The sequence below is a fragment of the Myotis brandtii genome, unplaced genomic scaffold (assembly GCF_000412655.1).
Source record: "Myotis brandtii unplaced genomic scaffold, ASM41265v1 scaffold416, whole genome shotgun sequence".
NCBI classification, from domain to species: Eukaryota; Metazoa; Chordata; class Mammalia; order Chiroptera; family Vespertilionidae; genus Myotis; species Myotis brandtii.
The window spans coordinates 1,601,269-1,625,958 of record NW_005365989.1 but is presented as its reverse complement, the minus strand read 5'-3'; the positions used below and the strand labels follow the sequence as shown (position 1 = coordinate 1,625,958).

Below are 24,690 nucleotides of genomic sequence, written 5' to 3'. Positions count from 1 at the left end.
ATTATAACTTCTCGTTCTATCTGCAAATTTCTTGACTCTTATTCTTAACACCCAATGGAATGTCTTCCGGTACTACTTCAGCTTGAAGCCACTTCAACGCTTCTTCACTGGGCCATACTTTCCATTTAACTCCATCTATACATTTATTGTCTAAGTTAAGGTGCAAACTCCTTCCTATAAAGCAATTCAATAGCAAACAGAAAATTGTACAATATGCATGTGTAGTTTTAGTGTGATATGGCTTCATTTGTAAAAATACATTGCCAGAACACTAAGAGGAATAAACTATCTCCTCGGAGTTTAAATACATTTCATACATCAAACTTTGACTGAAACTGACTTATTTAGCTTCATTATTTATTTATTTAATAAATAAATAAATTTAATAAATAAATAATGTCAATACCTTCAGGATGTGCTTAACTAACTCCCCAGAGACCTTTACATCATTAGTTAAAGCCTGAACAGCAGGGGAAAATAATGTATACTCCCTGTTATGGTTGATATCCAAAATAAATTCTGCTTCTTCATATTTATCTCAATTAAAGACTGCCATGTTGACTAATAGTTTACCAAAAATCCTCCTGAAGGTCAGAATTGTGAATTCTGTGTTATGTATGGTTTACAGTAAAATGGGCTTAATAATACTAAACTGGTTATAAGAATAACATCCTCCAGCATATCTATAGTTAGGGGCCATTTGTCATTTCCTTCTATGGAAGTTACTGGAAAAGTAACTTTGTCTTTCAATAAGGTTGCATTTGTCAAAAATATAAAATTTAAAGTATCTGAAATATTCAAGTATCATTATTTAAGTATGTATCTGAAAAATTCAGGAAAATTATACTACCTTCCTTTATCATATTTATTTCATTTTTAAAAGTCCTATACAAGTTTATCATAGTTTTGTATTTAAAATGTAATAATTGTTAATTTAATATTTATAGTATTTTAAAAGAGCATTTTATGAATGTCATTATTGCTATAAAAACATTCTTCAATTCCCAAAAAAACATATTTCTAAATATAAGGTCATATTCCCTAGTTCAACAAAGCAACAGATTAAGCACCATGTATAATAACACACATGAATGTACACACACAGAGAAACTTACTTGTACACAAACACACATATATACATACTTACATTATGTCTGAAAATCACCAAGTAACTATGTCATTTTATTCTCCCATTAACCTTATAAAATAGGAACCATTATTATCTTCATTTTATGGAGAAAATTGAGGGACAAAAGCCCAGTGACTTGCTGTAGGTCACAGTGCTAGTAAGTGGTCGATTCTAAATTCAAACCAAGCGTTCTGACTCCAGAGCCCAAGACAAACTCTGTATAATTAGTTGGTGGAGTGGACCAAATCAGCAAACACAAAACTATGCTGCACAACACATACAATGTGACCAAAAGGACACAAAAGTAAGATTTTTATGCATACAAAATTGCATATGTAGTATGACAGCAATTCTGGTTTAAAAAATGGACAGATGCCAAGCTGGTGTGGCTCAGTGGTTGAGTGTTGACCTATGAACCAGGAGGCTGGGGGTCGATTCCCGGTCAGGGCACATGCCTGGGGTTGTGGGATCCATCCCCAGTGTGGGGTGTGCAGGAGGCAGCTGATCAATGATTCAATGATTCTCTCTCATCACTGATGTTTCTATCTCTCTCTCCTCCCTTCCGCTCTGAAATCAATAAAAATATATTAAAACAAAAAACAAAAACATGGACAGAATAAGACTATAAAAAAACATGTTACAATGTTAACATTTAGCGACCTGGGTTCATCTTTTCTAATACTTTTGTGCTTTTAAAATTCGACAAAAGGCATGAACCTCTTATACTATTAGACAAAAAAAGGAAAAGATAAATGCAAAAACAGTCTCTGAGAATGCTTCCTCTTGACAAGACTGTCTTTATATTATCTGTTAAGATAAGAACTCTAAAAAAAAAAAAGGATTGCTGACAGTATGGCTATCTGTTCCAAAAATATATATAAGAACTCCTAATGCACCACAGTGCAGGCAGAAATATCATAAATAAATAGATAGATAGATAGATAGATAGATATTCTGATTTCAAAAAAGGACTATTTAAAACCAACAAACAAAAAAGATGAAATAAAGGGAAAAAATTTAGTAGAAATACTATACAATATTTCTACAATACAACTAGGGATGTAAAAAGAAGTTTTAATCACTGGTACATGATTACTTAAATGAGTAAAAGTAGAATAAAATGTGTTTTTAAAGCCTAAACTAATAAACACATTCAATTACATACTTAGAGATTTCCCAGAGAAAACTAAGAGTCTATGTTAAACATGATAGATCACTGCCTTTACTTTTAAGCTAAGTATTACTTGCTCTATATTATGCCTTAAACATAAAATCTTTGGAATTGAAACTTCAAATGTTCTCTCTAGATCTTGAAACTTTTCATTTCAATCACCTCCTACAATTAACTGCCCTGTATTGCTTTTCTGCTGTTCAAATAAAAGAGGGTTTTCTCTATTTCCACTGTTTCTGAATCTGAGACAAAAGTGATTTCTTCATGTTGCTCACATTTTGCCTCATGAATTATATAGATCACTGAATTTTGGGTCTGTTATCTATATGTCTGTCTTGATGTGTATATTGTCTTCAATTACATTCCTTTAAAAATTGGCCAACTACAAGTATTTAGCATAGTACAACACTTAGAAAAAACAGTGATCAAAAATAAAAGTAGCAATCTTATTACATTTCAAGGCTTTTTTTCTCTTATAAAAGATTTTTAATTTCTAGGAAATCAAATGTACCCATTTAATTTTCGTGTCTATCTCTCTTTTTTAAAAATATTATTTTTATTGATTTCAGAGAGGAAGGGAGAGGGAGATTGAAACATCAATGATGAGAGAGAATCATTGATCAGCTGCCTCCTGCATGCCCCCTGCTGGGGATTGAGCCCACAACCTGGGCATGTGCCCTTGACCACAATTGAACCCAGGACCCGTCAGTCCGCAGGCTCACAGTCTATCCACTGAGCCAAACCGGCTAGGACTCGAATCTATCTCTTAACACTTGTTCTTACCAGTATCCATCTGCCAGACGTACACAGAACCATCTGAACATCCCACTACTAGGTAATCATCAGAAGGCCTCCACTTAATCACTTGAATGGGGAAAAGATGACGAGATGCCAGCATAATGCATTTTTTCTCTCGCAAACTTAGGAGTCCTACTGAGTGGTCACTGGCTACAGAGCAGACGCAGTGCTGCACTCTTGCCTGAAAAGAAGAATAAACCTTAATTACATTTAGATGAAATTCAGAGTAAAATGGATCCTATCCTCCATAAGGTATACCACACCTAATTAGGCCATCGTGACTCCTGAAAAACCATCCATAATATTTGGTTGTGCTGAAAATATGGTCCTTTACATTATAGATAAAACACCCACTTCAGTCATCACCACACACACACACACACACACACACACACACACACACACTCACACACACTTAAGCCTTGATTAAGGGTGGAAAAGATGCGTTGGAAAAACCTGCTGTTCACATGTGAAGATGGCCTTACTAAAATGATTGCTCTATATGAGCAGGCAGAGCTGGGGGAACATTGATCTGTTATTATGTGTTCTCTTTCCACAGTGTGAACTTCCCTTTGTTAGCAGCCAGGGCTGCTCTCCGTGGTGCTGCTTTCTGCTTGTGACTCTCATTTAGACCCATGCTCTTCCCTGCTCCTCTGCTCCAAAACAATGCCCTCCTGGTCCCTCTGCCACAATCATTTCTGAGGAGCCACGGATAGTGTGTATTATCTGCGGATGTGCTTCACAGCTTCTGTCTATAATGTCAGGGATCACACCACCTCACCCACACACAATAGCCAATTAAACATTCTGCTGCACATTTTCTGTTCGTCTCCGGCTTTTGCCCTTCAATTTCTTTTTAGCACAAGATGCAATATAAATAATCGAACAAAGACGGTAAAGATTTTTTCACTAGCAACAGAGAACACAATCCACGACCTGGAAAATTAAAAATGAGTCTTTATACTTTTTGAGAGAATTTCAAAGCAATTTTAAAACTTAATTAACTTTTTTAGTGACTCAGTAGTTTATGCTTTTAGCGCATGCTAAGAAGAAACCATATAAAAACAGCCGTCTGAAACTCATGATTGTATATACTGAGGCTACTTATTCCGGATGAGGCCCACTGCACTACATATACACTATCCCTGCAATGCACCCAAAGGGGAAAGCTCTCCCACTTCACCCTGCTGGCCTTCGCTTAAGTAAAATAGCCTGTTCTTAGCTAAAGAACAATAGCTCACTGATTGGTCTATCTCATTGAGTGAGAAATGCTGACATGTATCTAATTTCTTTAAAAAGGGAGGGTGTGGGAGGCCAAATGTACATGGGGAACGCAAGTTACAATTGCTTTTATCCACAGAACTTCCAAGAACGTTTAACAACCTTTAACACAATATCACTCATCTCTAAGTTTATGTGACTATGGTAACCTAGTTTTTGAGGAACACAGTTTGGGGGGAACTGCTTTAACTGGTTCCTTTTATGTTTTGGCTACTAAGAAACTCAGGTCTCAATTTTCTGGCCGTAACAGTACAAGACCTTGGGCACACATTCCTGAATGTGGAGTCTCACTGGTCTCATCTACTTTCTGCTCTCATTTTTTCTTCACCATGATTAGCTTTATTTTTAATCCTACTGAATAATGTTTATCTTATCACTATTATTTTAATCCTTAAATTATTATTATTAATTTTTCCATTGATATTGAAAGAGAGTGTAAGAGAGAGGAAAGGACAGAAAGAAATATCGATGTGGGAGAAACACATTGATTGGTTGCCTTTTGCACGTGCCCCAACCAGGGCCTGAGCCAGGTAGGAGCCTGCAACCAAGGTGCATGCCCTTGAACGGGATCGAACCCGAGACCCTACTGTCTGCAGGCTGATGCTCTATCCACTGAGCCAAACAGGCTAGGTCAATAATGTTGTGTTTTTTTTTAAAGAACCTAAAATCTATTTTTGAATGAAACAGAAGATTAATAAAACGTAGGTACTAAGATTTAACTACTTTTTTTATAGATTTGGGTGTTATATTCTTTTATTCTGTGTTAGCTTTATTTGTACTTTTTGTTTATGAATGTTTTAAATACTATAATAAATGCAGCCTGAGTTTGCTAATTTTAAAACTAAGTTCAGAAAGATCATGTTTAAAACCTTTATTAACATCATATAGAAGTTTCTCAAACAAGCATTTGTCAAGCTTACTTATTTCATGTTTCTTGATAAGCATTCAATTGAGACATAAAACATGATTTCTTTCTTTAAAAAAACATATTGAGGAATGGGGGGGGTAGTTGACTTATGGCTCATAAAAATTAGCTTTATAATTAAGCAGTAAATCAAAATAAAGTGGCAAACTACAAAAAATATCATTTAAATATAGGCAATGTTAAAATAAAACAGGGTAGCCGAAACCGGTTTGGCTCAGTGGATAGAGCGTCGGCCTGCAGACTGAAAGGTCCCGGGTTCGATTCCGGTCAAGGGCATGTACCTGGCTTGCGGGCACATCCCCAGTAGGAGGTGTGCAGGAGGCGGCTGATCGATGTTTCTCTCTCATTGATGTTTCTAACTCTCTATCTCTCTCTCTTCCTCTCTGTAAAAAATCAATAAAATATGTTTAAAAAAAAAACAGGGTAAAAAACATAAACATATATGGCTTTATTTTCAGTTATTTCACACTACATGATATATTTGTGAGTTTCACCAGACATATATCAGTAACTGAAGATAATACAATGGAAGCTTTACATTTCTACAGATTACCATTAGTGCTGACTTTGTATTTATCAAATATATCCATCATTCAACATACAAAAAGAGATGTTTGCTACATAAATGGTTAACTTCTATTTCCTATTTTGCAACATCAATCGGCCAAAAAGTGGTTATTTATGTATTTCTCTCATTAGAGAAAATACATCTAACAGATTTTTTTTTTAATTCCTATAGTCAGTAATATTATAACTATGTATGGTGTCAGATGGGTTCTAGACTTACTGGGGTGATCACTGCAAAAGTTATATAAATGTCTAATCACTATGCTGTACACCTGCAACTAATATATTAATGTATGTCAACTATAATTGGAAAATTTTTAAATTTTTTAAATAATAATTCCTAAACAGCATACTTTTCATCTATTCATGTCTTTTAATCAAGCACAGATCTGCCACAGTATGCAAAACACCTGTCACAACTTTTGATTCTGCTACTTCGACTCACAAACTCTCCAAAATCGTCTTTAGAATGAGCTAATTCTTAATTAAAGGCATACTCCTAAACTAGCCTACTTGTTACCCCCAAGTTCACTGTCATTTCAGTAATATTCACAAACCTCTTGTCATTTTTTTCAAAAAGTAGAAAAAAATGAGGCATTAGTCTGGGTGATGTTTATTTTACCTTAAAAAAAATTGGTGAATTTTTACTAATATTGTTTACTGTGTTCGGTGTTCCTCAAATTATGGTCTATTGGTAGATCGCAACATCTGAGATCACAGAAAACTGACAACCACTTAACTACACATTCTCTCTCTTCTCTCTCTCTCTCTCTCTCTCTCTCTCTCTCTCTCTCTCTCTCCACCAAATACCTCTTACTGTAGTTTATAATTGCAGACATTAGGCAAACAAACAAAAAGGCCACCCCTTCCTATAAGAAACTTGACCTTCGGCATCAACCCCTCATGAGAAATTCACCGTCAGAACTCTCACCCTCCCCACTTATATGAAGGTGGACAATTTCAAAACTTCAAGAAAATGCAATCCATCTCATATAAAGATTTAAAAGCTCTAGTTCATGTTATCACTCTATTAGTAAAAATAAAGGACATACAGACCAAATATTAAATAATACCACTGGATCTGCTTTAAATAAAAAGATTATAGGATACAATTTTCTGAAGCGAAACAAAGAACTACAATTCCAAAAATTCTAGCTTTTTGTTTCCACATAAGGGATTCTCTCTAACACATACATTTACATCAATATGTTTTAAAGAATAGATCTGTTCTTTCATACAGTGCAAAAATTATGAAAATTGACAAATGACACGCTCCACCCACACACAAAAATGATCCAAAATAAAAATGACACATTGTTCCTATAAGGAAAAATAAGCAGCTGAAGAGTTAACTCTAGCTTTACTGTAATAAGCAACAGTCTGGAAATAGCCAAAATAATCAAGACTAAAAACAAAAAAAAAAACAAAAAAATCAATATTACTAAGCCCAAGAAAGCATAGTTATTAGAGGTACTTAACTCACCAGAAAAGATGGTTCTTTGCTTTTTAAATATGGATTAAAATAAATCTAATTTTTCTTCTTTCAAGAAAATGCTAGTCCAACTCATGTGAAGAAAACTGGCCTACAGTGGAAATGGCCCAGTACAGTAAAACCTCATTAATTTTGATTCCACTAATTAATTCTGAGGTGGTTACCTTTGCAGGCTGTGTGAAAACAAATTAATGGTATAAACAAAGCAAATGTCTAGCCTATTTAAATGGAAAATGGAAAAAGACCACTCAGAAGCACCACTTTGGTATTAATTTTAATTCAACAATGGACAGAGTAACAATAAATAATTCTCAGCTATCTGCTAAATGAAGGCCCTTAAAAGATTTGCTAAAACACAATTAACTTGGTTTATTCTTATCTATCCTCAAAAGTATTAAAGAAGCACTTCTTAAAGAATATATTATAACCCCTATCTCTCTTTGATTTAGACCTGGCTTCCCCACAAATGAGCTGAATTATTATTATTATTAAATTCCGGAGATCTTGGTTATTGAATATTTTCTTCACCAACAGTGATTTGTTCTATAATTTGATTAATTTCATTCTATTTAATATTTTTTTCATTTCAACTGGAAAAGTCACCTAAAACATTACTTAACATCAGGGCATTAAAATGAGAATGTGTCTTAAGACATTTAAATTGTGTAATTAAAATAATAACACAACTACTAAAACATGGGAACCTTATATCTTTAAATTAATTGAAAAGCATTTATGCTCAGAACTTTTTTTGATCACACACCCATTCATTAAAAAAGTTTGCAATGTATTACCATTATACATATATTTATAAATTACATATGTACTGTGCCAATATATCATGTATGCTGTAAACCATGAACAAAAATATATATTTCAAAAGGATGACTCAAAGTTTAAATAAACAAATTTAAGATGAAGTGAAAATTGTCATAAAGGTCTTGCTAACAACTTTAACTTTATATTAGCACTAGAGGCCTGGTGCACGAAATTCGTGCACTCAGGGAGGGGGTCCCTCAGCCCAGCCTCCTGTGCCCTCTCATAGTCCAGGAGCCCTCGGGGGATATCGGACTGATGGCTTTGGTCAGACATCCTTAGCACTTCCGCGGAGGTGGGAGACGCTCCCGCCACCGCTGCTGCACTTGCCAGCCATCAGCCAGGCTTCTGGCTGAGCGGTGCTCTCCCTGTGGGAGCACACTGACCACCAGGGGGTAGCTCCTGCATTGAGCATCTGCCCCTGGTGGTCAGTGCGCATCACAGTGACCGGTTGTTCCACTGTTCAGTCGATTTGCATATTAGCCTTTTATTACATAGGATAGAAAGGTTTTATTGTTGTAGTAGATGCAAATACATATTTTATATAATTATGATTTTTTATACCTTCCTGCCAGATTGATCAAATGATCATTGCTTGATGGAAGAGAGTGCAGAAGACAGGGGAGACAGGGGAGGGTGGGCTGGTAGGAGGTAATCAACCAAGGACCTTGTATGCATATATGCATGGCCCATGTATACAGACAATGGGACAGTGAGGTCCTGGGGGGGGCGGGGGATGGTGGACAGGAGGGGGTCAATAGTGGGGAAAAAGAGGCATATGTAATGCTTTCAACAATAAGGAATTATAAATAAATAAATAAATAAATAAATAATAAAAATTTTAAAAAATTGTCATTGCTTGAACATCATAATGTGGCTGCTGAAAAGATTTAATTTTAATTGGAAATATCTTTCACCTTTATTTTCTCTGCCCATTTTGTGATGGCTAGGTTAAGAGCTATGCAATATAATCTGAAATTCCCTTGAGCAAATAAATTTTAACTGGAAGCACACCCAGTCAGAGCAATGCTGTCACTCTTCCTGTGGTGGCACGTGCCCACCTGATGTATGAAACAAGAGAGGCACCAATGTCCTTCCATCTAGAAAATGTTTAGAAGCTAAATCTTTAATGTTAAAAAAAATGACATAAATACAAGCTCTAGCCCTAGCCGTAGCCGGTTTGTTCAGTGGATAGAGCATCGGCCTGCGGACCAAAGGGTCCCAGTTTTGATTCCAGTCAAGGGCACGTACCTTGGTTGAGGTTCCTCCCCAGCATGGGCCCTGGTCTGGGCTTGTGCAAGAGGCAACTAATCTATGTGTTTCTCTCACACATCGATGTTTCTCTCTGTCTTTCCCTTTCTCTCCCATTCTCCCTAAAAATCAGTGGAAAAATATCCTCGGGTAAGGATTAACAATGCGCGCACGCACACACACACCACAAAAAAACAAAAACACCCAAAACTAATGATTTATTCCCATTCCCCAACTAACTATCTCACTAATATTCCACTTAGCAACCACTGGTACCAACTGGCGCATCAATACCACTTAACTATTTTTATTGTTATGGAACAGAACTTGTACAGCACAGACTAAGCATCCTATCAAGTTGGCTCGTATTTTATAGGTGAAAATCACCCAAATCCATGTTCCAAACACTATTAACTCTGCCCTGGAAGCAATATGCACCAATCACATTAAAAGCAAGGCTAACAATAAGCAAACAATAAGCAATAGAACATTTAACCAAGTAAAAACTCTATTTTTTGGTGGAAAAAGTAAGATCACTGGGGCAAAGACGGAGGAAGATACCAGGTTAAAACAAGTTTATTCCAAGGTTAATTATTATTGTTCAAAGAATTTTGATTCTAAACCAAACAAAGTCTCATCGAATCTGCCAGTATATAATCTCCACGGTACATTAGCGCTGAGCAGCAGAATGCCACAAGCTATCACAGAATCTGAGAGAGTCAGAACACACCACCTAGGTCATCCGGCCTGACCTTTGCATTTTACTAGACTTCATTTAAACCATTCCCAGAAACCTCTTATGTAACCTGTTCCTCAGCATCTGCCATGAGTTACAGAAATCAGAGACAGCGAGTTTATCCCAGCCACCAGCTCCCTGGGGAGGTGACTTGCTTTCCAACAGCTCCCAATGTCAATTACATTTTTTTTTTGGATTTTGCTAATTTGTTTGCTAAACTAAATTATTCTTTTTCTTCCTGTCATTTCAGAAGCAATCTCCTAGCTGCCCCAAACAACTGTCCTCTTTGTCTGAATATTCTTTAAATATTTGAACACTAACTCCTGTCTCTCCTTTATAAATATGTCCATCCTGAGACAAGCTATAAATGACCAGCTTCTTTCACTCATAAATCAATCCCACTATTCTCTTAATCATTATCTCTTGTACTTCCCAGAACTCTTCCTCTGGAACATAAATGTGTATTTAAATTGCATCATTTATCACTTTTAAATATTCTACCTAAAGGGAAAATAAGAGCCTATGAATGTTAATTTCATTTCCACACTCTCACAAAACTAGATAAATTTTTCTTCAGAAATCCATAGCCCATCCTTCTATTTAAAAAAGGAGAGAGCTGATGTTTTTTTAACAGCTATTTTAGAAAATAAGACCATGTGATCCAACAAAAATACTGACAAACCATCTAACTGGATAGTTATGTTCTATATGAAAATTAAGACTTTTAGGGACTATTTTAAACATCATGCATTCACCACATACAAACGATAACTATGAAGAAATAGTTAGGTCTGTTTGGTTCGAAAGGCCCTGTTCTCACTGACGTGACCAACCGGCAGCTCTTTAGTGTAGGATCCACTCCTTAAAGCAGAAAGTTGTCTACAACTTCTTTGGAGAGTTTTCGCCAACGTCTAAGAAAAACCACTGATTATGACTCCAAAAAAATCACTATAGAATAACGGGCATTTCTGTTGTTTTTAATACATATTTCACTTTACTCTCCTGCCAAATCTTTGTTTGGAAGAATAGCTTGCATATTTTACTTTTGAGCAGAGTTTCATATTTTTATCATCTTCACTTTTTTCTTTCAAATACTCTTCCTACATAGGATAAAACAATGTGCCCTAATGGTCTCACCTACGACTAGCCCGTAGCACATACAAAACCATTACTCTGATTTCTTGGTCATTCTTTTCAAAGTAATGTACAAATATGTTAATTCCTATCAGTGTTTGTGATATTAGATCCATCAGGTACTAGTCACAGCAACTTCTCATGTGCTCCAGACTACTCCCTATCACATACTAAGTACCTCTGCAAACAGAGGTTGTTCATGTATGTACGATTCCATACCCCTCACAAAACTAAGACATTGGTATACTTTCAAAACACATTCAATACACCTGATTACACTCAAATAAATACATTTAAAAAACTAATAAATTCAAGTAGATATCATCCTTCTTGGAAATCTTCCCAAACCCCCAGAGTTTATGAAGTACCCCGACTAGCATCTTCCTGAGGGCCTTGCACTCAGGGAGGTCACAGAACAGGTACTTCAAAGTATTTATCATGCTGCATAATAATTGCTTGTTTTCTATTCTGGCTCCCTTGTTAGATGAAATTCTATCAGACAGGCACTATGCCTTATCTATATATATAAAACCCTAATATGCAAATAGACCGAACGGCAGAACAACCAGACAACCGAACAACCAGTCACTATGATGTGCACTGACCACAGGGGGTGCGCACAGAACATGGAAGGCTTTGGCAGCAGGAGGCAGAGCATGGAACATGGCAGGCATCGGCCGTGGCGGGATGGTGGAGCAAGTGAGCAGGGACACCAGACCAAAGCAGAGCACCAGTGGCTGTCATCGGGGCAAGCTCTGGTGGTTACTGAAAATTCTTTGCTCTCATGCGCTGTGGTCCCGCCGGGTGCTTGCACCCACTGCCAGCGCCCGACACCAGCCCTGATCACTCGGTGCCATCGGCAGGTGCAAGCAGCAGCTGCTGGCCCCAATCGCCCCTCAGGGCTTCTCCACCTCCCCTGCTCCTGAGGGGAGATCAGGGCAGTAGCTGCTTCTCACATCCGCTGCTGGCAACGGCCCTGCTTGCACCTGCTGCCGGCGCTAGCCCCACTTGTACCTGCAGCTGGCACCAGAACTGCCGCTCGAACCCGCTGCCGGCACCCAGTGCCGGTCCCGATCACCTGGCGCCATCAGCGGGTGCGAGCAGCGGTGCCGGCTCCAATCGCCCCTGAGGGCTTCTCCACCACCCCTGCTCCTGAGGGCTCCATGACATCAGCGGCTGTGAGCAGGGCCGGCGCCACCAGCACATGGGAGGGGTAGTGGCAGGAGTGGGGCTGCAGGCAGACAAGGGACGGGGGCTGTGGCAGAAGGGACCAGGCGGGGGCATGGAGGATGGGTTGAGACCCGCCCCTGTGCCCACCACAGCCTCACGGCCCACAGTTCCTTTCAAGGTGCACGAATTCATGCCCTGGGCCCCTAGTCCTATATAATAAAACCCTAATATGCAAATCGACTGGTCGCTATGACATGTACTGACCACCAGGGGGCAGATGCTCAACACAGGAGCTGCCTCCTGGTGGTCAGTGTGCTCCCACTGGGGGAGCACCGCTCAACCAGAAGCAGGGCAACCAGAAGCAGGGCTCATGGCTGGCGAGCGCAGCAGTGGTGGCGGTAAGGAGCAAGGGGTCCCAGAATGCAAGAGCCCCAGACTGAGAGAGGGATGTCTGACTGCCGGCTTAGGCCCGATCCCCTGCAAATGGACATCCCCCGAGGGGTCCCGGACTGCGAGAGGGTGCAGGCCAGGCTGAGGGACCCCTCCCTCCCCTTCCCCCTCTGACCTCCCAGTGCAGGAATTTTGTGCACTGGGCCTCCAGTCCACTATAATATATCTGGTCCTTGAAAGTACATGGAATATGACAGGCACTCAGATATTTGCTAAATAAACGACTATCAAATTTATGTTATACCTAATCATAGCCACCTTAAAGGTCATTCGTTTTTTTCTAATAATTTCTGCCATTTTAAGAGAAACTTTAACTCATTTTGAAACCATTTTATGATGAAGTTACTCAACAAAAAGTAGTCTTTGCCCTGTGTCCTACTATCTTTTCAGCCCCAAATAAAAAATCAAAATAACCACTTCATTCACAAAGTTCAGCATTTAATCATTTCTGACTATTACCAAGAATAAATGTATGCCAATGCAATCTTCTCCACTACTAAGGGTGTTACTTAAGATCAAAGAAACCTTTCCAAAGTAGAGGAATTCTAAATTTCTAAAATGTTTGGCACGATATCAGCACAGCCATAATAAGGATGCGGTCCTTCTCATTACTGTTGAAAGGACCCCTCACTGACACTCTCAGTGCATCACTGATATTTTCAGCTTCCTACATAAGAGACAGGGCTTATTACGATATTTGAATACATAGATGGTATCCACAGCAAGAATATTTTTATATTTTTTTATCTTCAATACAATAGTAATATGATAGTGGTAAAAATCTAGAAAACATAAAATTATAAAGAATAAAATATAAACCAGTATGAATGGACAATCCATATAGTATTGGTATATAAACACATCTGTGCTTTCAAAATGAAAACAAGTACTATACACTTGCACATATGCTACAAACACCTACTTACAAGCCTAGAAAATTACCAAGACTTAAACAATTATAGGTAGGATAATGCAAAATGAAGGGGGTAAAATGATGGTTATATAAACCTATTCCTAAGTTCAACTGAAGGACAATTTGGCAATACCTATTCAAAAGCTTTTAAAAATTAATATGCCTTTTTATACAGCAATTCCACATTTAAGAATTTATCCTAAAAAATCATTTCAGATGTACAAACATACTTAGCTATACTAATTTTCACCCCCACTCTTGATAAGAGAAAAATTGTTTAATAAAGCAACATTCTAAATTTTCTGATAAATTTCAATAAACTACAGAATAACATTTAAAATATTAGAATATACTTAGTGACATAGAAAATATCTGTATCTTACATATATTAAACAATGTATTATTTAATTTAAAACAAATAAAAATTAATTTCAAAAAGTACTGACTGCATCAAAATATCTTATGTCAAAATCTAAAAGAATCAAGTGTTACGGGGAAATGAGAATGTTACAGAACATTGTGTCTACTGTGCTATATTGCAGAAAATTAACGATAGGTCTATTTCTTGCATTTGCTTAATTTACATTCCAAAGTGTACCCTGCTTGGCTTTAGAGACTATGGTATAATGATAGACATTGCTTTTTAAATGTAATATTCAAGTTAAAATCATAACAAAAGTCCAAATTCAAAAGTAAGATAAGAGCTAATTCAGGCAAAAGCTTTAGGTACATTTTCAGACTGAAAAGTACAGTACATTATAAGAAAAACCTCATTTGTTAATTGCTCTTACCAGCTGTGAACATCAGCCGCATTGCACACATATAGTCACATATACTATTTATATTATATCTCTGTCTGTAAGAGCTAAGGATCTAATACTTCAAATGAAGGCACAAACTCCAATATTCAGGTTGGATACCTGGCTCTCCTGTTTCACAAGCCCATGCTGCCCTCTTCTGGATACTTTGGGAAATTATGTGACCTTAAAAGTTTAACAAGATGTAAATGAAAAATAATCACTTTTTCAAACTATTCTATTAAGGAACTTAACCTATGTGCTTACACAAGAGAAACATATGTTATCTGTACTAAATAAATCATTTTGAAACATTTTCCAAAAATAGGAACTTAACCTATGTGCTTACACAAGAGAAACATATATGTTATCTGTACTAAATAAATTATTTTGAAACATTTTCCAAAATTTCTGTTCTGAATAAAGTTCTAGCAGCAGCAAAAAGCTCTGATAGTTCGATCATCCATGCCAATGAGAGAATAAAATAATTATTAAATAGTTATTAAAAGTAAATAAAAGAGCCCGGCCTCATGACTCAGTGGTTGATCATCAACCTATGAACCTGGTGGTCACAATTCAGCTGCTGGTCAGGGCACATGCCGGGATTGCGGGCTCGATCCCCAGTGGGGGGCGTGCAGGAGGCAGCTGATCAATGACTGGCTCTCACCATTGATGTTTCTATCTCTCTCTCCCTCTCCCTTCTTCTCTGAAATCAATAATAAAATTTTTTAAGTAAATAAAAAATGGCACTTAAAGAAGTTGCATTTTTTTGTTCTGGAAACTCATTCTTTTCACTCCCAAAAGCAAAGTGGAATCTGATTTCAGTCCTTATCTCTCTCCCTCTCCCTTCTTCTCTGAAATCAATAATAATTTTTTTTAAGTAAATAAAAAATGGCACTTAAAGAAGTCGCATTTTTTTTGTTCTGGAAACTCATTTTTCTCACTCCCAAAAGCAAAGTGGAATCTGATTTCGGTTCTTATATTTCCAGTTCAATTTTAATGCTCTCACTACCTGAACATGTATCCAAAATTAAAAAGGATGGATTTGTCTGTTTTTAAAATGTAAATAATAGTATCATACTGCATCACACACAAATGTTCCGTGTCACAGGCCATACTTCTACATGCAGCCACCTGTGGCGCAAACTGACTGAGGAACTGTGGAGAGCTCCGCGTAAAGGTATCAATACAGCTCTACAGTGAAGAACGACACCATCGGGTCACTAGGGTTATTGTTTTACTTTCTGAAAACTATGTGCATCTTCTATTTCTATGTACCCAATAGTAAATAATCATAACTTTGCCTAAACCTTCCATGTCACCATCATTTAGTTTTAAAATAAAAAGGGTTTTAATTCTCTTGACACATGGTCTTTAAATGACTCTAGGCTCCACTCATAGTAAGCCTGATAGCCACATGACTCAGCTCTACCACAGTAAAGCAATCATTTTTGACCAACTTACACTACAGTTTTCAGGTGGAACCAGGAGTTGAGTAATCTCGCCACCATGCACACAGAAGATATGTTTCATTTCTCCAGAAAATATGTCCCAAATTATCACCGAAAAATCCACACCTCCAGATACCAGATATCTTTGATCATAACGAGTTGAGACCTGATGAGGATATAGCAAACATGTGACTTTGTTCCGATGACCACGGAGTGTTCTGTGAGGTGGCCAACCTGTGAATGAGGGTTTGGATTTAAAATGGGAAAATAAAAGTCTTACAAAGTTCCAACAAATAAAAGTAAACATGAATTGTCAAAATAGCTATAAATTTTATCAAAGAAAAGGCTTCTGGTTTTATCTCCTAAAACTGCTCTGTCCGATACAGTAGTTACTAGCCACAGGAGACCATTGAGGACGTGAAATGTGGCTAGTCCAGACTCACGTGTGCTGTCAATGTAAAATACACATGAGATTTCAAAGGCTTAGGACAACAAATAATAATGTTAAGTATCTCACTGAAGTAAAAATAGTTTTGCTATACTGAATTAAATAAAATATATTATTAAAATTAATTTTACCTGCTTCATTTTCACATTTTTAATGTGGATATTAGAAAATTACATACATTGTAACATATACATATATTTCCACTGGACAGTACTGTTCTAAAAGATTATCAGTATTAATAACAATAAAGTTCATTATTTAGTAAACCATAGAGGTTAACTATTAATAAATGGAACTCTTAATATACCTCAAAGAGATAAAATTGGATACTTCTTTATTCACAGTCAGTAGGTGGTATTAATCCCAAGAATAGGCACTGAGTATTTTATTATCTGCACATTAAACTCTATCAGCCACATAGCACACTAACAACTACCCTGATTCATTGTATATGTTAAAAACAAAGCCTGCCGACATTGTCGCTATCACGGTTCAGAGCTCTCTGGACGCTTTAGACATTGGAAGGTCGTCAGTATACCTCTTCGGAGCATGTGTTCCCCTTGCAGCAGCTGTACTATGGCTGTCTGCGTGGCAGGTACAATAATGATGCTCCCATCTTCGCGGCCACAAACAAGACGTCCATGTACTGGTATGTACACACTTGCGGTTACTTTAAGAGGTTCATCACTATTGGGGATCACACTCAGCTGATCTATAATCCCAGCTGGATAAGGATTGAGCTTATCAAATGCTTCTTGCAAACTAACAGAAGTTGTGATTTCGAGCCCTGTGGAAGTTCGGTTTTGTATAAAAGAAAAACATTGAGCATGTTAGAAAAAGAATTTTAAATATTAAAATAAGCATGCTTATAGTTGATTTAGTAATATACCAAAGAATAACTGTCATCAAACATGATTCTAAGAAGAAAATGAAATATGACATAATGAATTTGTTGTTCAGTGGTTAGTATTTAGGCTGTGAAATTAAGAAATTGCTGTACCTGATTTACTATTCGCTTCTTCACCTTCCTGCTTCTCAGGTGTGTCTGGGATTTTCCAAATATTCAATCTTCCAGAAGAGTCCCCCTGAATTAATAGTTTATGGAAGTATTCCCTGGCTCCATAGAAGAACCGAGTAACAGGAGGACAAATGAGCAACTGGAAAAAAATTGTTCAAACATCTTTAGCTTTTTTAATCAAAATATTTCACACATTAACATTTTTTTCAGTTTAGGATGTTAAGTACTTTGCCCTCAGTACCAGAGTAAGAAAAAGTGTTTATCACACCCAACAATATTTTAATGTAATTTTGTAGCATTGATGTACATGTCAATTAACATTCAAATCCATCATAACACAAAGAAATAAAAATTATATAGTCTCTCTATAGAATTGTATTTTTATATTTTTGTGTTTTATAAAAACTGATTAGTCACCACAACAATACAACTTACTTAACTGTCTGTTATTACATAGTTAATATAAAACATGATATTCTTTACCAAAATGAAAAGTCGCCACTCAAAGGTCAGAAGGGAGAACTGGATAATCCTAACCTTTTGCCCATTCCTGATTAGTCACTAGTAAGAGCAGCAAAATTTAACTACCAAGCTGTGCAACTGGAGGACTCCATTTTTTAAAAAATAAGTATATTCTTCAGCCAACAATATAACATTTCATTTGATCACATTTACATAATCAATTCGAACACAGCCTGATATGTTAGCTATAAACTACTAGGAACAAAATATATTTATTAGGGTCTTGTATATACTTTCATTTTAAAACAAATTATTTTTCTGCTTAAGATCCTGTGTCTTCAGTGAGATCACTTATTTGAAAAATTTAAACAGTGGTAGAATCCTAAAATTAAAGTTTGGAGTATTCATTCACAGATACTTGAATGTTAAAACAGAACATTATCATAAAAAACAGTAATAAACAGACTTCAGTCTTGGCAATTATAGTCAAATAATCTAATTACTGTATTTGGTATTAACTATTTTCCTAGAAAGCACTAGCCTACAGAAATATATATATTAAGCATAATCAATTCTGAAAATTACTAAAAGTTTTCATCGATAACATGCTGAACAAGGAGAAGTTGCTACAGCAGCTGTAATAACCAATATTCTATATTTCACCACATGGGTATCTAACACCAAATAATAATACATTTTGATTTAAAATGTACTGCGGAGTTGATATTTTTTTAAAAATGGAATGTGTTTATTTTGTTTTGTTTTGTGTACATTTTTTTTAGATCATTATCCCTTCATTTTACTGGAAGTGATGGTCTCTAGGTTAAAGAGCAGTAAGTAGAAGTGTAAGTTAAGAGAAAAAGATAGGTTATAGAAGATCTTAGTTATACATACACACATAAATTCTACATATTCAAAATATTCATGGTAAATAATGATTCCCTTTCCCTCATCATCTCTCCATATAAAGATGGAACAAAATTCTCAGAATGAAAAAAACTGTGGGAACCTAGAAATAAAGGAAACTTTATTTCCAAAAGCAAAGCTTCTTCCTTACTAGTGAAAACCCAGTAAGAATTGGAAACCTATTACTTAGTGCTGTTGTAAATTTTAAGAAATCATACTAAACTTTTTTTATAGAGAAAATTTTCTTTTATTATTCATTTCTAAAGCCTAATGATTTAAATAACTCCATGGTTTTTGGGAGATACTGCAATGCCTTGTTCAAATAATGAACTGTTATTAATGAGCATTATTACATGATGATCTTGCCCTTCTAAAAGGGCATTCCATCTGTCACTGTGTTGATAGCTGCATAATAGCATAAAATAAATTTGCACCATCAACATGAACTTTATCAAAAAGTCATTTCCAGTATGTAATCAGCATTAAGTCATTTGTATTCTCAGAGAACGGTGAATGCTATATTATAGTCATACTATGTATAAGATATGCAAATATTAAAATCGTGCTTACAATTGACCATGTAAAGTATTTCACAGTGTCTAACATAGTGCCTTGAATTATATTGAACCTTTCAAATGATTTGCTACCAAAATATATAGCTATGAAAATTTTTCAACATAACTATCAATTATAAATGATATCTGAAATTTTTTACCTCTTTATCTGTTCGATCCAAGAGGCTATGTTGCACAGGAGGGATTAAATTTTCAACTGCTTTCCCCACATCGCTGCGGAATGAATCACTAGCTGGAAGGCAACTGAAGATGAGAAAAATACATCATTCAATTAAAATACTGACATTAAACATTTTGTCAGGTCATATGATGGTTTTGACATGAATGAAAAATGAGTTCTTAAATTATAGTTAAATTAACTTAGCATTAAATAATGAACATCATTAAAATATCCTATTTCAAATAAAATGCCCCTATATTGTACTTAGAAGTTAAACTGGAATTACTTATTTAACTTAAGAAGTTCTAGGTGACTTCTTTAACCCATTTAAAATTTTTCCTCCATATTAAATATTTATACTATACGCATTTTCATACGTCCAGGTTATACCCCAAATTCAGAATCTTTTGCTTTTGATTAAAGTCCTATGTTATTATTTATTGAATACCTGGCAGGTAGTTTGTAAATATAACTTTGCCCATTTTCAGTCCAAACGATTACTTTATCTGCTGATACAAAGTCACCTCCAGTCCATGCCTGTCCATTTTCACTGGGGCCTGAACACAACAGGGAGTAGTCTCCAGCATCAAATACCTACAAGGAAGAAGAAATTTGCAATCTAGTCTGTGCTGTAAATTGCCTGGTGGTAATAGAGCTGTTGGAGGCAGACTACCTGAGCTGTAATCCAACAATTCCACTGCCACTTTAGAGCCTTAGTCAAGCTATTTATCACCCCCTATGCCTCAGATGCCTTATCTACAAAACGTGGAAAGTAACAATTCCTACTGCGGTAGGCAGCCTCTGGGACTGCTGTCCTGATCCCGACTCCTGGTATTGAGATCCTTGTGTAAACCTCTCCCGAGTGTGGGCTGGATTTAGTGACTGCTTCTAGACACATGTTGAATGTGGCAGATGGGATGGGATCTCAGTTACAAGGTTAGGTGGGTCTTGGCTACACATTCTCTTGTGCGCTCACTCTGAGGGGAGACAGCACCCATTCTGTGACCTCTCCTTGGAGAGGCCCACATGACACGGAACAAAAGCGTCCAGCCAATTGTCAGGAGGCTCTGAGGCCTGCCCACCGCCATGTGAGTAATCTTTGAAGCAAACCCGCTCAAGGTGAGCCTTATGATGAGACGGTAGTCCTTGCTAACACTTGATTGTAGCGGGTGAGAAACCCTGAGCAGGTAGCCAGCTAAGCGGTGCCGGGATTCCTGACCGACAGGTGGTGGCATGGTGATAAATGCTTTAGACGGGTGATGATACGTGTCTGTGGTCTAGTTTGGAATGATTTTTGTTATGCAGGATTAGATAACTAATACATGTCCCCGCTGAGTTGTAAGGATTATAAAAAGTAATATAGGGAAATCTTTGGTACAAGCAATTGAAGCATGCTGACACCTTTTGTATTATGAAAATATTAAAGTCAGCCCGATCAGTGTGGTTCAGTAGTCGAACATCGACCTATGAACCAGGAGGTCACGGTTCGATTCCCAGTCAGGACACATGCCTGGGTTACAGGCTCCATCTCCATTAGGGCACGTGCAGGAGGCACCTGATCAATGATTCTCTCTCATCATTGATGTTTCTATCTCTCTCTCTCTCTCTCTCTCTCTCTCCCTTCCTCTCTGAAATCAATAAAAATACATTTTTTTTTAAAAAAAAAAAAAGGGGAAATGTTCAAGTTTAGCAATGTGGAAGCAATATACTCCTTCAGCAGCTCTGAAGTGATGAAGAAAGACCTTCCTGACTCCAAGAAGTTAGGACAGAATGGCAACTGGGAATAATAACAACCTGCAGATATGTCAAACGCAGAAAACTCGCTGTCACTCCTTATGTTATACTGACAAAGATAATGACTAAAACAGCAGCAAAAGTAGAAATTAAAATCAATAGAATAATAATCATTAACTGAATCATTCTATAAACAAACATACAAAAAAGACAACTATCCCAACACCTCAAAATATAATATCAAAATCACACATGAATACCAAATGGTTAACCTATTCTTGCACCAAACTTTTCCTGACATTTCTCTTTGGGAGTCTGATAAACCAACAGGGTAAAAATGCAACTTCTTACTTATGCAATGATCTTACCCGCCAGTATTTGGAGCACACAACCAAAAGTGACCTCTGTGTGAATGCACAAAAGGAGATGCTCTGGCAATTCTGACAATAAATTGGTTTGGATTCCTCCTCAAATACTGGCTCAGTATCCTGCAAACAGAAAGATTTGCAAAATTTTAGGAATGGCTTGGTTGTCAATTAAAATGATCAAACAATGATAAAGAAAACAAATGAACTAAAGACATCACGTGACGGTCATGATTTTAACCCCTCATGTGAGAACCACAGCAGTAAAAAGCAACACAAATGCATTACAAAAACATCTGGGCGTGACATCTCTGCTACAAAGGTACTCAAGATTAAAATACTGATGAGAATCAGAATACTATCACAATAACAGATGATAAAAGTTTTGAGTAAACCCTAATTTTTGTAGCTATATGTGCTTTTTAAGTAAAAAAACAAACAAAAAAAATGATCAATTCCTCCAGTTTCCCCCAGATTCAATGTCTAAAAATTCCCTAGCTGAAGAGACTAGCATCAATTATTGTCAGAAAATTAATCTCCTTTCTGATAAGAAATATAACAAGGAAATCAAGCCCAAAGAACAGAGAGAGGGGACTAAAATTGGGGGGGACTTTATATATTTTTGTAATGGTTTGCTTTATTTTTTTTCCCTAGAGCAAACTAACTTTTAACTTAAATAGAAGCAATTGAGGAAAGTCCTACCGCTTCTACACATTTCTCTACATCCTATCCTGTGCAATATGTTTCTCTAATTCTATCCTTGACATGGCAAATGTGTACCATGAAAAGTGAAAAACTTAATTCACTTGCAGAGACCGCATTGTAGGGGATCTTCTATACCATGTCAATAAGACTATTAAAAAAGATTAGCTTTCCCTTCCCCTTTAAGAAAAGAAGGCACATATCATTACTAAAATTTAAGACTCCATGAGAAGAAAAACAGAGAAATTAATCCAGTCTCATTTGTCTCACCTGCATGCCACTTATTTCAGAGGTAACAATCCACACCTTCAAGATGCCCGTCACCGAGAGTGCTACCACAGTGTCCTCTAAGCCAAGAAGGAACAAAAAGTCAAGGTTACAATACAATACACTGTCTCTCTCTCACATTGATGCTTTTCTCCCTCTCTCCCTCCCTTCCACTCTCTCTAAAATCAATGGAAAAATATCCTCGGGTGAGGATTAACAAAATACACTGTTTCTATACAGTAACAAGGTCACAATAGTAATATGGAACAGGGTTTGCTTTAATTAACAGTATGTTTTAGAATTGGCATAAAAACATAATTCTATATTTCATAAAATAACAGAAATCATATTTTGAAGCATAATAGAGATGACCAAAAATTTGGAATTCAAGGAAGAATTCTTTCTAGCTACTTGAATTAATTTTTTACTAGAGGCCCGGTGCATGAATTCATGCACGGGTGGTGTCCCTCAGCCTGGCCAGTGATCTGGGCCAATCGGGATTGGCAGGGGGGAGGGGCTGTGGGAGGTTGGCTGTGGGAGTGCACTGACCACCAAGGGGCAAATCCTGCATTGAGCGTCTTCTCCCTGGTGGTCAATGCGTGTCATAGCAACCAGTCGACAGTCATTCGGTCATTCGGTCGCTTAGGCTTTTATATATGTAGATTTGTAATCAAGATTTTAATAATTTCAAATGTTCTTGATCACTATGTTAACAAAGAACTTTTATCTTCAAAATTCATAATTTTTATTTATCATGAACAAGCAGACTCACTTTATCTTCAAGGCACTTGTTTACCCACTTTCCCACCTACCTTGCCTACCTTCTAGACCAAGCATATCAAACTCACGGCCAGTGGGTGGGGGCCGTAGTTTGCCCACGGCTGTTCTAGACCAAGCATATCAAACTCATGGCCAGTGGGTGACTCGCTGCCTGTGAGTTTGACATTCTTTTTCTAGACATTTTATTGCACATTACACCCTCCAATGATCATGATCAAAAGAAACACATGATATAAAACCTAAATTCATAAGCTTTGGGTAAGGGAGCAAACATACCAGGAACTTGCATTAAATTTAACTATGCATAATTCCCTTCCTTTTCATTATCTTCACATAAAATAAAAACACTTTCTATGCCTCGTAAGAAAGTGACAAAACCAGGCCCAAGAAACACACAGGTGAAACTATGGTTCCTCCCACCATTCCTGCAAGGGGTTCTGCTATTCGTCCTCCCTTTCAGAAAATCACCCCCACACATTAAGATTGCCAAAAGCTAGTGATCTATTCCATGGAATGGAGATAATCTAACACTGCAAGCCTTAATCCAATCAAAGATTCCTTTCTGAAAGTAGAGACAGACCATAAATTATTAGCTATTTCTTAAATAGAAGAACATAACCAAATACATTAATATATGATACATAATGAACTCTACAGTAAATAAGCCATTACGTCACGGAGCTGAAGTCCTTACAGGGCACCATACACTGACCTTGTGTTCGGTGGGATGGAATAATACTCATGGAGCTAATCCAGTCAGGAGATATCTTTGATACTAAGGAGTATAACACCTCAAGGCTGGTGGCATCCACAACAAGGATTTCAGGATAATGGCCATGGCATAAAAGCCTTCCTTCTCTCTGATTTCCAACAGAGAACTGATAGAACTATAAGGAAAAAGATTCACGTGCATTCATCAAGCTTATTCTGAGGCTCAATTTCTTCAGTAATACTTCCAGACATATAATATATGGCATATTACATGTAATATAATATATATATTACATACCTATGTATACACATACACACATCAAGTTATGTTAATATTTTCAAAATATCTACTAAATATTATTATTTTCCTAACATCTTATCCTCCCCTTTGAATTACTTTGGAGAATTCATAATGATTCTTTTTTTTTTTAATATATTTTATTGATTTTTTACAGAGAGGAAGGGAGAGGGATAGAGAGCC

General features: G+C 36.8%; 1 protein-coding gene across 6 annotated transcripts in view; it reads right to left on the bottom strand.

The window, feature by feature from the left end:
* The window catches only part of WDR7 (WD repeat domain 7), a 302,241-nt gene that overhangs the window by 239,908 nt on the left and 37,643 nt on the right, over positions 1 to 24,690 (bottom strand). For all 6 annotated transcript variants that reach the window (XM_005873636.2, XM_005873634.2, XM_005873637.2 and 3 more), the window contains 9 exons: positions 24,211 to 24,385; positions 22,722 to 22,798; positions 21,753 to 21,872; positions 20,099 to 20,244; positions 19,631 to 19,733; positions 17,530 to 17,686; positions 17,068 to 17,316; positions 16,095 to 16,315; positions 3,084 to 3,279 (listed from right to left, as the gene is read on the bottom strand). In XM_005873636.2, the coding sequence (XP_005873698.1) occupies positions 3,084 to 3,279; positions 16,095 to 16,315; positions 17,068 to 17,316; positions 17,530 to 17,686; positions 19,631 to 19,733; positions 20,099 to 20,244; positions 21,753 to 21,872; positions 22,722 to 22,798; positions 24,211 to 24,385 (1,444 nt within the window). The remainder of the gene's footprint in view (positions 1 to 3,083; positions 3,280 to 16,094; positions 16,316 to 17,067; positions 17,317 to 17,529; positions 17,687 to 19,630; positions 19,734 to 20,098; positions 20,245 to 21,752; positions 21,873 to 22,721; positions 22,799 to 24,210; positions 24,386 to 24,690) is intronic.